This window comes from Notothenia coriiceps, unplaced genomic scaffold, assembly GCF_000735185.1.
Source record: "Notothenia coriiceps isolate Sejong01 unplaced genomic scaffold, NC01 NC01_scaffold00008735, whole genome shotgun sequence".
Lineage (NCBI taxonomy): Eukaryota > Metazoa > Chordata > Actinopteri > Perciformes > Nototheniidae > Notothenia > Notothenia coriiceps.
The window spans coordinates 1-18,587 of record NW_011341436.1 but is presented as its reverse complement, the minus strand read 5'-3'; the positions used below and the strand labels follow the sequence as shown (position 1 = coordinate 18,587).

The window sequence follows — 18,587 nt, the reverse complement described above, 5'->3', positions numbered from 1 at the left end:
CCAAAAAATCGTTATGACATCATAAAGTGGCCAAAATCTGATCAGCTCATTTTCAGACAGGTTTTTATATAAATGGATCAGGACAAAAAGTGAGCGAATATTTTTTCTTGAAACCTTCAGAATCTCTTTACACAGAGGGGACACATGTTGATGTATAAAAGACATGAAAAAGTGGATTTTGCATAATACGTGACCTTTAAAGAACAGAATCATTAGAATAGTCAGATTTTGGTCATTGCACACCAACCAGGATGCTATTTTCAACAACTTAAGCTTTTCTTAACAACAGTCTTTTACCAGGCAGTGGATTTCCAGCAGTGTTGACCTGTACAAAGAGAGGTTCGCTCTCCAGGCTGTCCTCCACAGAGTAGATACTGATGTTGTACAGCTTCCCAGGTAGGAGGTCACTCAGTGTCACAGATGTTGCCGTGTCAGGGAGAGTCAGTTCAGTGCTTTCACCTTCTAGTGAAGGCGTGTAGACCACACGATAGCCTGCGCGGAGGAAGACATATTACATATCATTTTGAATATGGGATGGTCACAGATGGGTTTGAACTAGCAACAAATGGGGAAACATGTCGGCTGTTATATGTGTCGTAGCATACCAGTGATTGGAGCCACTGGTTTTTCCCAGCTGATCATGATGGAAGTTTCTCCCACCGTGCCCACTTCATAATCAGCAGGAGCATCAGGGGCTGTGAAACAATTTAAATGTGAGAAGGCAGCTTTCGGGTTTGGGATTGGAAACAACACATTAAAGTTGAGCAACTGTATTTTATTGTGAGACTTAGAAAATAAAGAAACATGAAAGTGTGTTGTGTATCTGCTGACCTGTGGTTTGTGTTGTAGAGAGAAATAGATTGTCCTCACCTTTATCTGTAACCTCAAAGACGTTCCCAGTGTACTTCGTACCAGGCAGTTCTGGAAGAAAAAATACATTTTTAGGCAGTGCTACAATATTTTATTAGAATGATGGTTTCAAATATTCTTCCTATACCAATGATTGGGCTAAATGTGATTTTGATATTGCACTCGTCCATATTTTGAATTTTTTGTTGCGCAGCCCTAGAAAACAGTGCTTTATATTTGTGTTTATACGCATCCGACACTTACTGGTGGTAAACACAGCGCTCTCTCCTCTACTCAGTGTGTTGTCCTGCTCTGAATGTAATGTAGCAGTGTACTTGGTAGCAGGCCTCAGGTTCAGGAGGGTGTACTGAGAGAGGCGGGCGGGCAGGCGCAGCTGCTTGGGGTTGGAGCCCTCCACAGTGAGGAAGAGGCGGTAGCCGGAGATTTTACCATGAGGGGCGGACCACATCATCACAGCATTGTCCTCAGTCACCTCGGTGAAACGGATATATCTCGGAGCTTCAGGCTCTAAAAAGAAACATCAATAAACACTGTCAGATGTGGACAGCTTGATTTTGTGTTAAGAAGGAAGGACTTTACAAGACGTTTCAGAGGTTTAGCTCCTTGAAGAAAAGAAAAAGGAAGAAAAAAAAAAGTACGGAAGCCCTCAGAGGCAAATATTAGTGATGGAAGAAACTGGTTTTTCCGTGACCATTTTTATACAGGTACAGTGGAAAAGAAAGGACATAGTTCACCAGGAAGAAAAAATGTATCATACAAGTCCCACTTACAAAATTGGGTAGTGTTGCAATTTAGCCTCTTGTGGCAAAAATGAGTATGACAACAACAAGCTCCATTATCCTGATATAAAACTATAGTCCACCTTTTTTTATAGATGAAATAAAAGTTATCTAAAATGATCCTTCATCTTTCTATAATTTGTTTAAAGTTTCACAGATAAACGGTAAAGTTACTTAAAAGGATTGTCCTGGGAAAACCAAATGTCATAAACACAAGACAGATAACAATGAAAATCAGACTCCATCACCAAATCTCTTTTTTCTGTGTTGCTTCAGGGCTTCTGAACACACATTATATATTACACTACGGAACAGTTCCCAGAGCACTCCATCATTTGTTTCATGCTTTGAAACCTTCCGCAGGGCCACTAGTTTTAATTAATTTCTCTGTAGAAGGAAAATCGACTATCAGTGACGGATGTTTGAGTGCAAGTCATGTCCTTGAAGACCTGAGGGCATCTGTCATACTCACTAGTGGTTTGCTCCCCAATAAGTGGTAGACTCTCCTCTCTGCCTTGAAGGGTGTAGACACTGAAGCGGTGCAGTTTTCCTGGAACTAGGTTAGTAACTTCCATGTAGGCGTGTTGTGTTACAGGAAGAGTTATCAGCATCGAAATCGAATCGTGTCCCTCCTCCACAGGGAGAGCGGTAACCCGGTAATCAGAGATGGAGCCGGTTGGGCCGGTCCAGGTCAGAACTATTTTGTTGTCCGTCACCTCGAAGAACTGCAGGTCTGTAGGAGAAGGAACCTCTGTGGACAGGAAAACCACTTAGAATTAAAAATCTATTTAGATGAGAGAACGCCTACTACCAAGCAAAAGAGAAGTGGATACCTCTTATCAGCTTAAAATACACAATAAAATACAGAATCATGGGTACTTTTTCGTAATATTATCTGCTAAACAAGGTAGGTATGTCAATTTCATTCCATGATATCTTGGTTTTTATCTTTAAAAACACAATTTAAAAAAACTAATCTAACAGGGTGCAGCTGTTCTAAAGGCTTAAAGATGCTTGAGCTTTAAAAGCTTATAAATAATATCAATTATAACAATCATATGTCAATGTTTGAAGATAATAATAAACTCTACAGAAGAGGATATCCTTAACTGTCCAAAGATGGCAGCAGAAATGTTCCATTAGGCATTTTTATTCTATCCAAACTTTACAAACAAGCACACTTTTTCTGCATTACCTCAACTGGCTCAACAGCACATTTGACCTGGCAGACTACAACTATTTTTTTCACATAACTTAGAATAAGAGTCCAACAGCTGTGAACTTGATGACTTCACTTTCCATTGTTATTTTCCATTTTAAAGAATTGGAAACTTTGACATACATGAGTGACAAGGCCACAGGATGAATTTCAGGTTGATTCTGCAGAGTATAGAGAATAATAGCTCAAACAAGTATACAGATATGGCCGAGCAGGGGGGCGCCAAGGATCAAATGATGATATTTAGATCTGAATCGGCAGATTTTGGTCATTGCACACACTTTGGTCAAGAGACACTACTTTTAACATGCCCCATAGCATATTAATCCAAACTCTCCTGGACCATCGCCTTATCGTGGTGTAGAGGTTTGTTTGCCGCTATGAACCTGGGGGTTGTGTTGTTTAAAAGAGCTACGTGGACAACACAACGTTTGGATAATTCTGCAGTCTTGGAGACCCTGGAAAAGAGTTGTGTACTGGGCTCGATACTTCCTTACTAGGAGGCTTTACTGCAAATGTGGGCATTGATAGATACACTTAGAGGGGCGTGATTGAGGCTGAATTACACATGTTGAAGCATGAGTGGCCTTTGAAGAAGAATAAAACAACACACGTGTTCCAAGTTCAACTTTTCATAACAACAGTCTTTTACCAGGCAGTGGATTTCCAGCGGTGTTGACCTGTACAAAGAGAGGCTTGCTCTCCAGGCTGTCTTCCACAGAGTAGATACTGATGTTGTACAGCTTCCCAGGTAGGAGGTCACTCAGTGTCACAGATGTTGCCGTGTCAGGGAGAGTCAGTTCAGTGCTTTCACCTTCTAGTGAAGGCGTGTAGACCACACGATAGCCTGCGCGGAGAGAGAGAAAATACGGATCATCTTGCGTACGTAAATGACACAGATGGGTTTGAACTAGCCACAAATGGGGAAACATGTTGGCTGTTACATGTGTCGTAGCATACCAGTGATTGGAGCCACTGGTTTTTCCCAGCTGATCTTGATGGAAGTTTCTCCCACCGCATCCACTTCATGATCAACAGGAGCATCAGGTGCTGTGGAACATTCAAATGCGAGAAGGAAAATTATAAACACATCTTTTTTTCTTTTTTTTTTACAGGATCACTTGATTTGTATTTCTTTTTTTGTGAGAATTGGATAAATAAAAAGGAAGAAAGTGTGTTTGTGTGTGTGTGTGTCTACTAACCTGTGGTTTGTGTAGTAGAGAGAATGAGGTTGTCATCTCCGGTTCCTGTAACCTCATAGACGTTAACAGTGTACTTCCTCCCAGGCAGAAGCTCATTAATGTTCACTGAGGTAGCCGTGTGGGGCAGGTCTTGAAGGAAGAAAAAAATAGATTAGTTTACATACATTCACATTTTTTAAAGCAGTTAAATAAAGACATTTTGTTGCTGACAAATTAAGAGTGCCGTCTTATTTAAATGTTTATTTGTTTGCATGTATTCAAGTTTGTAAAGGGTTCATCTGGTCTTACCTAGCACCAGGGGTTCCCCAGTCGCCCGTCCCTCCTCACTGAGCTCATACTCCACTCTAAAACCAGACACCGTGTCGGAGGCGGAAACCCAGGAGATGACAAAGCTGCTGGAGGTAATTTCAGTCACCGACTCTGAGGTGTCAATCTCAGCCGGAAGCAGGTCGGTCTCGCCTTCTGATGTCGCCACTACACAAAAAAAGATAGAGAGATTGTAATAAAAAGAGGTGGCTACTCGCTGCCTCTGAGAACAGAACTGTCATCATAATTTAGTGCACATTAAGCAGTGATATTGCAAAAGAACTGGCCTGAATGAAAAGAGTAACAAAATGACCTTAGACTGTTAACCACCGTTTAGAAAAATGCTATGTACATAAACATTTATCTTTAACAATATATTAATGTTATTAATGGCTGCTATTTCAACACTTTTTATATATTTAAATATTTTTTGTATAATGTTGATTTTTTGTAACATGGATGGTTACTTATTTGATTTTATTTGATTAACATTTCATTGCATTTTCTTTTACTGTTATTTGTGCCTTTGTATCTGCACTGTCAATTGCTAAAGGACAAATAAATGTACTTATTCGGATCCTGAAAGATCGAATGTGGCAACTTCTCCACTCTGAGATCTGTCGACTCTTTCCACTCACATGATCCATAATTGGTGGTGAAGTCAAAGCGGGTGATTTCTCGGCGTCCAAACCGCAGCACACTGATCAGTTGACCCTCGTAGGTGATGCCCGACTTCAGCCCTGAGATGGTGTAGGAGTTCAGGTGGCCGGGGATCAGCACCTCTCTCCATGGGTTATTAGTGTTTTTCTGAAAACATGATAAAGAATGTTAGAAGAACAAGCGATGGGACAGTATTCAAAAGCCAAGCATGCAGAATTAGTGTAGAGTTGAGCAAGAAGAGGCAATCTTTTTTACCGGGAAGCTATATTTATATCTAAAAAAACTCACCACTTTCCATTTGAGGATGTACTGGGTGATGTGGGCAGACTGTGGGGCGTTCCACTGAATAGGGTGGGAGTTGGGTTGGTTGCCAGACTCAGTTATGATCACCTGGACAGGACGGGTACCACCTAAAAGAGATAAAGACAGATGGGTAAGCACTCATACAGAACAGAAGTTTATTTTAAATGAAGATATCATACTATGAAATCATGTAGAGATTAAACAGATAAGAAGGGGCACTGTTCAATGTTGTAAATAACAAATATCTTGATTCAATATTTACGTTGGTAAGCAGACACACAATCTTATTTGTGGGGATACTGGCTGTTCTACAATCTGAGAACATAAAAAAACCCTGCAGTTTTACATGATATGACTTGAAAGTGAGTATTACTGAGTGTGCTGCAGTATTTTCCAGCACAGAAAACAGAAATAGCTAGGGAAAACTAGCATGCTCCTGTGAGATTCCAGCCCAAAATGTAACAGCTAGAGAGGAGAAGACCTTTACTTCACTTCCTTCCCTCTTTAACGTCCTCTATTAAATCACTTTTTTCATACCTTACATTTTCTCTCTGACAGACTACAGCTCATTTGTAAAAGAGCAGCACAAATAAAAAGTAAATATAGTAGAATATTTTTACAACAAAGATTTGGGATTGTAGCCTTTCTAGGCCATATACAAACCTATATAACACACTACAGGAAAGGGAAAACCAAAAAGAATCATGGGGCCGCTTCAATTGATTCTATTAAACAGATGCACAGACCACACAAGTAGAATATAAAAGGTGCTAGGCTGAGAATGCAAAATGACATAGGCAGAGGCTCGTAAGTATCTTTTTCGGAAATGAAAAAAGCGCATCAAGTCACCTTTAATGTAAACAAAAGTCATGTGGCAAGCAGACTACCGACATGAGCTGTGCTGATAGAAACTGGTAGCTACTATAAAGAACTGGGGTTTTCTAACCACTTTTCCATATAGCAGACCTGTAATCAAAGTTTGTGAGCAAGTGGCTCGGTTAACCAGAAGTTGGAGGCAGATATACAGACCTCAAAAACAATCTGGGACCAATTACTGCCTATTACAGACCCACAGAGCCACAGGCCACTGGCGAGGGTAAGGGTTACACAGAATCAGATGTGGGACGCAAATGAAAACGGATGCGCGTGTGTACATGCGGTGGATATACTGCATGTACACATACATAATCTCCCAGCATAACATGCATACATCTGGGTAGCACACATACATTCACAAGTACATCCATCCTTACTTTGCACAGAGACATAACATTGATTCTAGATACGGATGGTTTCACCACAGTAAAGGGGAAGTAATGCTGAGAGTTATCCTAACAATAAGATAAGATTGAAGATAAAACTACACTCCAGACATAGATAACAGCAGACAGTGGAGAAGAAAAAAGCTTTTTCTTTACATCTTATCAGTGTAGTGCTAAATCGGAGACCTGTGAAACCCCTTTTTAAAATATCCCTCACTGGGGTTTTCCATTTTTACCTTTTATGGTGTTTTACCCAGTATGTGCCTCTGAGTCTGGATTTGCCTGTTGCTGCCCTTAAATCTTAGCATGCTGTATTTTGTTTGCCCAGACACACTCACGCACACACACTCACACATACTCACACACTCACAGAGCAAGTTCACAGCTGGTTGCCATTACAGCCACTTACGGAGCAATAGTGCCCTACATTTAGTATCTACCATCAACCTGCTCCACACACAGAGCAAACAAGTTCAAGTTCTTTAAAGAAGGCGTTACGAAGTTCTGTTTCCACAAGCATAAATAACAAATATATCATACTGTGCAGTTTTAGGCAGAACTAGGGACATGTAAAAGAAGTAGGAGCGACTCTAAATGTGGGTTTATTGGTGGATGCCATACAAGAATGTGAAGAACGTGGTCAGTTGTAATGACAAAGGGGGCTGAACACTAACAAGTAAGATCCAGACCTACCCAGAAGGGAACTTAAATTAAAGACAAAACTGAAAGAAAGATTTGTTTGTTTGAAGTTATTTTGCAGTAGGACTGTCTAGCCAAGCAGAAATTAGGTCAGTTGCAGTACTTTCTTGCACTATTTTAGGTTTTTTTTCTTTAAATGTCTTAGGATTATTGTATATTGCACCGTTGGGAGAGCCTGGGACTTTAGATTCTCACTGCCAACAACTACACTGTAGCTACTCTGCATTTATAATAAAGCCTCTAAATCTTTGCATAATGTTCTGTAATGAAGCATGGCTTTTTTTGTTTATTATGTTTGTTTTAACTTCAAGACATGAGGTTACTTTTTCAGTGATTGCTAAAATCTACAAAGTTCACAACTGTTGTTAAACAGGTCTTCAAAGGTGTGCACGGGGTAGGTGTGTGTGTGTAAAGGGGGGGTTTGTATACACACACGTGCACTCTGCTGCTTTGTACAGCTGTGGCAACAGCACAAGGGATGTACCACATGCTAGCAGGAACAAATGCTCAGAGTGGGGGGTGTATCTGTAAAAAGAGGATATCACAACCCCTCCCATCTCTGGCTGTTTCACATCAAAGTCAAGGGCCTTATTTTAGAGGTGACATAAACAAATATTTTAATTGCAGGAGTTGGAGTGCAAAGTTGGAAAGTTTGCACATTTTACCATCAGAAATACTAAACAAAGTGAGAAATAAGTATCTATTTTACACCTACTGTGAACATATTGACCATTCGTTAACCTGCAAAACCCCAGAATTCAAATAGAAATCCAGCTAGATTTCCTATTTAAGAACTCAAAGCTTTAACTACTTTTGATGAACTCTAAAAAACATCATAAAACATCATAAAATGAAATGGTACCAGACACTGAAACAGGATCAAGTTGTTAACAGTTGGAAAACAAACTCAAGGCATATGAGGGATTTTACATTATTACTATTATTAGTTAAAATAGTATGTGGCCGTATATGTACTTTTATGTTCAAATGTAAATGTAAATAATCTTATATTATGTTTGTGCTATTTGAGAAGCATAATGGATTAAACAGTGAGGAATAAAATGTTGCTAATAAAAACTGAAAAATTACAAATCAAGCTAATTCAATGCATTGATTTAAGGCGAGACACGGCAGGCAAAAACATTGTTTTTCATGCGCTGGTCAATTTTGAGATTTTGTGCTATTTTGTAGTAGCACTAGCACATTTCACCAAAATTCACCAAAAGTTAGCATTCTAACCTAACATAAAGTACCGCGACCGCTGTTTGCACCATGTCATCAGAGATATCGTTGGAAAGCTCAGTTTCTCCTGCACAATCTCATCGGATCCAAATATGGTCATTTCCTTTGTATCAGCAACCAATCGTGAAAGTACAAAGGGGTCTTAAACCAAGAAACGAAATCTCATTGGCTGGTGTCAATTTCTGACAATGTGATTCGTTCAGATGCGTCACGTGGTGTGCTAAAACACTTCCTGGTTAGCTTTCCGCTAGAAATTTAAATCTCAAAATGGCAAAAGAACGGTGAAAAAAACGTTCACAGAGAAGACGACAACAATTGTCACTTGCACGAAGCAAGGTTATACAAAAAACAAATGACCCCGAACATGAAATACCTTCAAGGAGTGCGTCGAGGCGCAAGCTTCATCCAAATAACAGGAGAGTTTAGCTAGCACCTCACAGCAATCTTTAAAGGTCGTTTTCTCAAAATTAGTTTTTTCTCCTACTCTGAGTTCGAAATTTCCACTTCAGTAGCACGTAGACACACCAAACCTTCCAGTTATATTCCTATCAATATTATGATGGCTTTTACAGAATGGTTTGTTCATATATCATTTATAGCCTGAATTATATAACATTGTATACCTAAAAACATGGCGGAAATGGATATTTTAGGGCTGTTGACAGTATTTTCTGATTTATGGAGTGATAAAAAGAGATATCCAAAATCCCTTCAGTAAAAGCCTTAGATACTAATATGACTACAAAATGAAACAAGAATTTTGAACCTGGCTTTATCCAAAGTTCAGATTTTGGTTCCTGAAATGTGTCAAAATATGTGCCAATTTAATAGAGAGAGATTAGAGATAATGGCTCATTTGCATATTTAAACATGATATTTCAGAAAACTTGTAATACAAAAAACAATTGCCTTATTGTAAGTAATTAACTGGAGAAATGTATAGCTGATATCTTTAAGTAAAAAAAATTACCCTATTCACATGGGGTGTCTCGCCTTTTAAATCGTTTATACCAATCGTGCCATAGAGCAGTCATTGTATGCGACTTTTCTCTTTTACCATTGGCCAATATATACAATGATATCATTTGAATTTGAATGATAACACAACACTGCCCAGCAAAGCCTTTCACAACCACTTCTCAAAGCTTCCATAGAACATATCTGACTGTTAACAATCGCATATTGTCAGAAGTGAGACAGTATCACAACATTGCGGAGCTCTAATGTATGTTAAACAATTTTACCGGGGTAGGACTGCTGGGGCTCGCAGCTGAGCTCTCCGATGCCGTTGCCATAGCAGTAGCACTTGTACAGGACTCCTTGGATGACTTTATCCCAAGACTCTCCGATCTTATAGAAGGCTCTCGTCTCCGGTTCCTGGCACTGATCTGAGGGCAGAGTTGCAAAGGAACAGTTCATTCAACAGTGACCACAGGCAAGAGTTATCACACTAAAGATGCTGCCCTCAAATATCATGCTTCACGTGTGAGGTTCTGCAGTTGTTTTAAATGAATTACATTTTCAACAAGCGGTGCCAATCAAAATGGTGCATATTTATGTGTGGAAGTGAAACAGTAATACATATACATCATTATCAAATGGGGATTGTATTGAGACCATTAAATCAAATTAATTTGATGGTATAAATGGTGCAGTCTGTTAGGTGTAAACCTGTGAACTCACCGATGGCATCACACTTCCAGCGCCCACGTCCCTGTCCAAAGCAAGTGCAGTTCATGGTGTAACCCTCCTCGTGTTGTTTGGTGAAGGTTTGGTTCACCTCATAGGTCAAACTATCTACAACACACTGGTCTGTAATAGGCAAACAAACACAGATATGTAAAAGCATGCAATGACAGAGAGGAGCAAAGCAAAATCAGGCTTCTTTACTAGCAACCTCTCTGCTTTTTCACATCTGCTTTTTCACAGGGTGTGTGATGCAGGTGCAAATGAAGCCCTGTAAAATGCAGGTGTGCAGCCTGACTTTTAACCTTTTGGTTGATGAGTGATTATATCACCTGTAACCTTTCACCTCTTCACTCTGAGTATTACAATATTACCCTCTAATTATGACCCCACAGAAACCCTGCCACAGCAGCAACTCAATCACCTAACAGGGTCCGCCCCTCTCTCATACAGCCACACACTCTCACCTTTAAGTTGGGAGTAAGCAACACAACTCCATTCTCCTCTGCCATTGCCGACGCATGTACAACGCATCATGTGACCCAGAACTTCGTGCCGTTTGTCCCACTGGTCTCCCACACGGTACATCACCCCTTCATTGGTTGTACACACTTCTTCATGGGCTACAACACACAGGATAAAACCAGTTAAAACAACGCATAGTCATTTCTTGTAATCTTTACTCAAGTTTGAAAAATTTAGGACAAAACCCGAGAAAAATCATACACAACTTTGGTTAAAAAATGAATATGCCACACAAAATTGTGCAACAAAACAAGTTAGTAAACAGAAGCAGTGCATTCCTGCATCGAGATAATAAATACTAAACACACATTGTGACAAATGATCCCCATCGGAGGTCACCGATTATACCCTACAATTACTAAAACACAAGGCTGTAGTGTAGAGGATACAGCCATTACAGAACACCTGTGCCCATAGACAAGATTTTCCAGGATGGAAAGCCAGCAGCAGCTGTCTCGTGTCCTCATGCGTATGAATGGCTGTGTGTGTTCCCCATATGTTGGCCGGTAATTATAAAGAGTGAGTCATTTTTAATCAGGTATGATAGAAATGTTTTGAAGATGGGTGGGACAGGCAGAGACCTGCATCTATGCGTTTGCACAAGGGGGGGGAAAGTGCCTCTACTTATTGGTCTGTATAGCCACAAAGCTGCCCTGATGTAATACAGCAGCAGAGCTTGTTTTGTTTTCAAAAAGTAGCATATATGGTCGAAACACAAGTCAGTTCCATACTAAATGTCATTGCTTGAACATGTTGTAGAGCCAGAGGTGCAGACTAAGCTGATATGGATGCATCTGAGTACATATCTGTTTGTCTCCATATAGGGAAGGGAAGCGGCATTGGAGATAAAGAGCGGATATGCTGTCTTGGAGTGCAGCCAAAACTGAGGTGTTTGATGATATGGCGCTTCATATATTTTCAAATATATTTGGCATCAACTGAACCCTGTGTTAACACTCTACAGTCAAGCTACATTTATGTCTTCAGAACCAGTCAATACTTTTATAGGAAATACACCAGTGGTTTTATGAAAGAGACCATTTTAAACTTAAATGGCTGTTTGGATATTGCAGCCAACAGCACTGGGAGCTACAACCCTTTTCTTCCAGGAAAAAAGTATTCAGAAATAGCAAACTATGTTATGAGACTCCAACTGAGATGCTGTGGGGAAAAACACTTTTTCCAAAAGAATGAGTGTGATGCAAAACTGTTAAATAAGTAATTATGTTATATTGTTGCAGAGGTAGTGGATCTAACAATGTAAATGCTGCAGTTGGTGCAGGAGAGATGGGGACCACATTAGCCTATCCAGCATCTTCCCGTAGGACTGCCACAGGTGGGTCAAGGGTCTATTATTTTCCTTTAACCACAGCCATTAACATCTCAAGTACCGTGTTTGTTTTGACAATCCCTGTGAAGTCATTAATGTCAATATCAAAGACCCCCTGCTGCTTTGATTGCTGAGGTTAACACAGACAACCCGCTCTGACACTAGCTAAAGGGCATGAACGCAGTTTTTCTCCTCTTTAAATCTTGACAGGGTATTGTTAAAGACAGGGTGTCGGCCAAAAGGTGGGTCCCAGCACCGACGTAGCCATATAAAAGGAATTTCTGAAGAAAATTAAAGCTTAAACAGAACATTTAAAAAAAAAGTATGATCATCTCATCATGTTCAATGTACTTTATAAAACCATTACAAATACCTGTTCTCTAGGCTGTCCATATGCACACATGATGAACTTCCTAAAAGTACTGCGTGTCTTTTTTTGCTACTCTTCAAAAAACCAACAGAAGATTAGCTCTAGATCAAATAAATCCTTTTCCCAGAATTCTAAGACAATATATCCCAGATAAATCCTGTAAATTGTAAATACTGCTGCCAAAAAGACTATTTTCACATAATTATCAACTTAAGACTCTACCAAGGACTTCTTTAATTGAGATAACAGGAACAGATATTTATTTTTTAAGTTACTTCATACATAATTGTTGATATTATAACATAGTCACTAATTCTGACTGAAAACTATACTTGACCAATGGCTAAGACACATCTTAGTGTTTCAATACAATTTTGTTTAAAGAACTTAGAGAAATAATATTAACATTCACAGCATTTGTCATGTCTAGCTGTCTAGCTGAATTTGGCAAATGTCACCACAATGTTGTAATTTAGACTATTAAATTAGGCATATTATCTAGACATCAACATGCAGGCGCTTGATTACTCAATCAGTCCCAAAGATGTTGTTAGCTTTGAGTCTGTGTTAAACAACCTGTAGGCAACATCATTACCATTTGATTATTCCTTCAGAGACATTAGTGCCCTGTCATCGCCCCCCTAGTGTTTCGCTGGCTTCTGCCTCTTTTGTTACCCATGGAGACCTAATTGGCACCTAAACATCACAACAACACATTTCTTACAAATAAAAGGGTGTAAGAACTGTAAATTAGATTACGTCTGCGCCATGAGTCCTGACTCCTTCTAACATCCCTCTGATAACAGCTTTTATGTAAATGAATACCCATTAAATCTTTTCATCGTCACTGCGTGGTCTCAATACAAAGGCCATGTTAACTTGTTGATTCAGACTGGGTGGAGAAATATTTGACTTAAGACTGGGAGGGACCTTACAATTAGCCGGGCTAATCACGTTAGTGGCCCCATGGCTATCATATTTGAGAGACAGCAACTCATTGCTTGAAACTGATTACAGTGTGACCTTGATCTGCACATCTCAAACAACTCCAACCCCTCCAGCCCGAACATTTAGGATCTCTGTGTTCCTGTCATTCCCTATCTCTTCATCACACAGACACAAAGACATACCAGCCATAGGACAGAAGCCAAAGCGATGTTCTGCATCATAGTCTGTTGTTGTGCCACACCACTTCATGCCGTCTCTACGTCCATCAGCAGTACAGTCCGTGTAGTTTCTTCCATTATAGAGGTAGGGGAACTGGCACAGAGCACCATTTGAATTACCGCCTCGTGTCACCACCATTACTGTTTGAAGAAAAAACACAAGAATATATTAAACTATTGTTTTAATGGTATATAGTTTATACCAAACATATTCACAAAAAGTAGCTGTGATGCAGATACTTGTTGAGGCCTTTCCAGGCTTTTAGTTGTTAACCAGACTACTCAATAAAGTTAGCTAGTTTTATTAAACAGCTATTACCTAAATGTGCTTAAATTGATATTAAATGTGTAATTGACTTTGCTGACACATTTTGAATAGGGAATCAAGGGAAACCCCTTGATAGGCTACTGTTAAAAACCCTGCACTTTAGCTGTTTGAGCTAACGTTAGTATAAATGAGGACAAGCTAGTTCACAGCCCTAAAAATATCTAAATACAAAAACAGCTAGACCACAGAAGTTGAAGGTCCCTTCTGAACTTCGATTGATGTGTTGGGTTTTAACACATCCTCCCCTCTGTCATGAACCTTGGAGTGACCTTTCACTAGCACTTTTAAATTTGACAAGCAGGTCAGCACCGTAGTCAAATCCTATTTTTTTTTAAATAAGACTATTGGCCAAAACCAAGCCGTATTTATCTTTTAAAGACTTAGAAAGGGTTATTAATGCCTTCGTAAACTCAAGACTGGATTACTGCAACGCTCTATACGTGGGAATGGACCAGGCCTCAATTAAACGCCTGCAGCTAGTCCAAAACGCAGCTGCACGTCTTCTGACAGGCCACAAAAAGCGTGACCACATCACCCCAATTGTGGCCTCACTACACTGGCTTCCAATTCGGTTCCGAACTGATTTTAAAATCCTTTTATTTGTTTTTAAAGCCCTAAATGGGCTGGCTCCTGTCTATATAGCTGAACTCCTCCAGCGCTACACCCCAGCCAGAGCTTAAAGGTCTGCTGACCAGCTGTTGCTGATAGTGCCCAAGACCAGGCTCAAACCCGAGGGCACCGAGCCTTCGCAGCAGCTGGCCCTAGGCTCTGGAACACTCTGCCCCTCCATGTGAGGTCGGCCCAGACCCTAGGGGTTTTTAAATCTACTCTTAAGACACACTTCTTCTCCCTGGCCTTTTAGTCAGAGCAGAGCACGACTCCTGACTTTTCCCTGTGTTTTTTATATATCTGTTGTAATTTGTTGTCTTTTATTGTGATTTTAGTAATGTGTTTTTATTATAGCACTTTGGCTCGACCGAATGTGCTTTATAAATAAAACTTGATTTTATTTGATTTAACTCACAATATCACGCTAGGCTAGCTTAATTATTCCATGCTAGATGCTAGCTAGCCGCATCTAAGAAGATTCACTGAATACTTTTACTACAGAAAGAAAATCACCTCTGTTGGTCTTTCCAACAACAAAATGATCCAGTCAACTTTCTTTAAATAAAAAAAAGGAACAATATGCAGTAGCTACACCAGATATACTACCCATATAACAGTGAAGCTTCTCAGAAGTAGCTATTTTTAGGTTTAATGGAGTACATTTTCCACAAAGTCGCACAATTCACACCTTATAATATTAACAACAAAATAACTCACCATTTTTCTCAGTACAGAAAGAATATTTCTGTTCTGTCTCATAGTCAGAAGAGGTGGAACACCAGAGCTGTCCATCACTGCGCCCATCAGAGATACAGGAGTGGTAGGTATTGCCCTTGTAGACAAAGGGAAACACACAGGGCTGACCTCCGGAGTTGCCACCATACACTGGAGAAGGTCCATCTGCATCAAGACAGGAAACCACACAAATACAGTTAATATGACTGAGCATATGAAAACATTTGAGATGTTTGCCTTAACTTCATTAAGGCTGGGTTTGGTCCTTAATTACACAACTTCACAAATGTATTGGTTTCATGCCTTTTAGCAAAATGATTAGCAAATTATGTCAGATTTTGGTTAATGCTGTATTTGTGTAAAGGGAACATCTCTTACCCCACTGCACACAGCTGATTCCATTCCCAAGACAGGTACAGATCAACTGCTTGGCTCCCTGGTTCTTCATCCAGCGTTGGCCAATGAAGTAAGAAAGTCCTGCATCCGTTCGACAGGGTCCTTCCTGGGGAACCTCAGAAACACTGGTAGGTTGGTAGACTGCAGGCTGGATGTTAGTGATCACACGAGAGCCAGTACCTGAAAAGTAACATTTATCCAGGTTAGTGTATAGCAACAGTATCACATAAGAAAACTTCCCAAATATAAAGTTACCAATTAATGGGAGATAATAAAGTTGAATAGGGTATAAATGTTAACTATTATATACCTTCAATAAACTGCCCCAGTTGATTACACATGAAGACATCTTTTTTTGTATCAACATTTTTCTGAAATAGTTTCTTCAAATATATTTAGCAATTATCTAAACTGTTGGCGAATTGTGGACAAATCTATAGAATCAAAAAGACCAATTGTAATGAAATTAACGACTGTATTTTAATTTGTAATATTTTCTTTTCATAAGTATGAAAAAAGACATGTCCAATTGCATGAAAAAGGGATGTTGCCACCTATATTGTCTCAGTGATGATGTTGCTAAAAGTTACAATTATACCACACGTCTACACATGTTTGAACATGCAACAGTCACTCGAGTTTAGATGAGTTCAGCTGAAACAATCTGTTTGTTGTACTGCATAACTTCCTACAATGAAATAAATATGTGGCTTTCATTTCCACTGGACGAGGACTGAACCACGCTATCAATGATTATGTGCTATTTGCAAAAGCAAAGCTACAATAAAGCTTGAGGTTTTTTACTGTCCATGAGTCAGAAGGAGCATATGTTTCCATCTCACACCCAATAATCACTTCAAACCACTTCAAGCACTAATGTTCCCCTGTTTAATTTCTCCTTCTTTATTTCCCTGGTTCCCCATCTCTCTTTCTCATGAGGTCATGGTCATGACTTTCAACACACGTCTTTCTCACTTGGACACTTGGCACTTCTTATCTCTCCCTCCTGACAGCATCTGTCTCTGGTATACATTCTACTCTCCTCACACAGATGGGGAGGAGGGAAGACAAAAAAAGAAGGAGACGGGTATATTATCATTTCTCACCCAGGCCAGTGGTGTGAAGTGAAGCATATCGCTCACACTTCCACTCCCCTCGTCCGTTCCCAGTGCACAGACACTGGAGTGAGTGGCCTCGGGCGTCTGTCTTTGTCCAGGTATCCCCAATACGGTAAGAGGTCACAGTATCCAGGTCGTTACAGCGATCTGGGAGAGAGTACATGAGAGGAATTCAATACAAATAATTAGAAACTTTGAGACGGCAATGTGGACTTTTTTTCGTGGGAAGCTTTCATGTGCTGAGTGCATGTTTAAAAGACCGCAGTCATCCTGCGGGGAGTATCTCCTCCTGGCTACCAGCTGTTTCCATGTTTGTGATTGTGAATGTTGTTGATAACTTGTTGAACATATGGATGATCGTTTATTGATAACATCCACTAAAAAACTTCCAAGGCCACCCCGAAGTCTTTCATGCGACAAAAGTCCAACAGGGAATAACATAAATGTTCATCTGTTACACCAGCCATCATCTTTACAGATGTGTGTAATGGTCCTAATTGGAAACACAACTGGTAAATATTCCAATAAATCACAAGATACAAGGTTTGCTTGTGGCTCTGCCAATGAGGCTAGAGAGTTTATCTTTGTATCTTTAATTATTAAGCAGACTTGTGTATTGACACGTGAATTGTTCAAAAATAGCAGCGTTTCAGAAGCATTTAATTTAATTTCCTGCTTGTGTTGCCCTTAACGACCCAGCTTTCCCACTCTGTTTCTGGACAAGTAGAGTTATATTTAAATCGAGAAAAGAAACAAAAAGAGAAAAGGTCTTTCATAAAAAAGTGTGTGAAAGCTGCATCACATGTATTTTTCAAGAATGATTTTCCCATACACATAGCAAAGGAGGAAAATAATAAATGATACATTTGGGAGCTGAAAGCTATAAATACTTACTTCTGGAGGTGCATGTGGTGCGTCCACTTCCCTCTCCCAAACAGGTGCAGTCCACCACCATCCATCCCTGGTATGGCTTCTCCCAAGTCTCCCCGACAACATAGGAGGTTCCCGCCAAGTTGTCATAACAACGCTCCGCTGCAGGAAACAGAGACTGATGAGCTGCTAAATCTATAGACAGCTGAAGGGATAACCTATTTCTGTAGGCTTAACCGGACGTTACTATGGCCCTGGTTCCCATGACCAAAAGCCAATGGGATTTAAATGTAAACATATTGTAATTTCCGCCATCTAACCAAAACCTGATTAGGGAATCAGAAGTGGAAAAATGCCTAGTCATTTCTGAGTTCTATCAAATATGTAGATAAACACTCATTTTACTCATTAACCAACTTTTGAAAAAGACACAATAATGATAATCCAGGATCTCCAATTTCCTGGCTATTTGCCAGTTTTCCCAGCAGCTGTCTGTTAGTCACAGTCTGTCTGAATGACTCACCCACAGGTTTGCAGGTCCACTCTCCCTTCCCATTACCCAGACACACACACTCCAACACGTAGCCTCCTGTTTCGTGGGGTCTCTTCCAGGTGTCTCCGATCTTATATGAAGCCCCACCCTCATGACAGCGGTCTGTGTAGACAGAATTTCAGACAGATTTTAGAGATGTGTTTGCAAAGAAAGCAAGCAAAAGGAAAATAAACAGACATTTCTCCCATTATCTAACCACCTGGCTAACTGCTACCAGCTGTGCAGCACCAGTTGCTAATCAGGGGTATATGTGGAGAATATGGAGATTAAATAGTTTACCAGCCTCAGTCTGGCAGACCAGGATATACACAGACACATTAGCTAGGATGTGCGGTCTAGGGGTTACAAAAGAGTAATGG

The 18,587-nt window shown here is 40.0% G+C and overlaps 1 protein-coding gene across 1 annotated transcript; it reads right to left on the bottom strand.

Moving 5' to 3' along the window:
* Positions 1-268: 268 nt before the first annotated feature.
* On the bottom strand, positions 269-18,330 carry LOC104944749 (fibronectin-like; the record flags this gene model as incomplete). Its single annotated transcript, XM_010770322.1, has 20 exons — positions 269-492; positions 606-695; positions 871-921; positions 1,114-1,377; positions 2,122-2,400; positions 3,521-3,715; positions 3,829-3,918; positions 4,071-4,199; positions 4,359-4,544; positions 5,015-5,183; positions 5,325-5,446; positions 9,787-9,930; positions 10,226-10,354; positions 10,696-10,851; positions 13,584-13,760; positions 15,274-15,456; positions 15,670-15,867; positions 16,794-16,952; positions 17,700-17,837; positions 18,199-18,330. Coding segments are annotated over 20 exons (3,215 nt in total), but the record flags the coding sequence as incomplete, so codon positions are not given.
* Between the last annotated feature and the right edge of the window lie 257 nt (positions 18,331-18,587).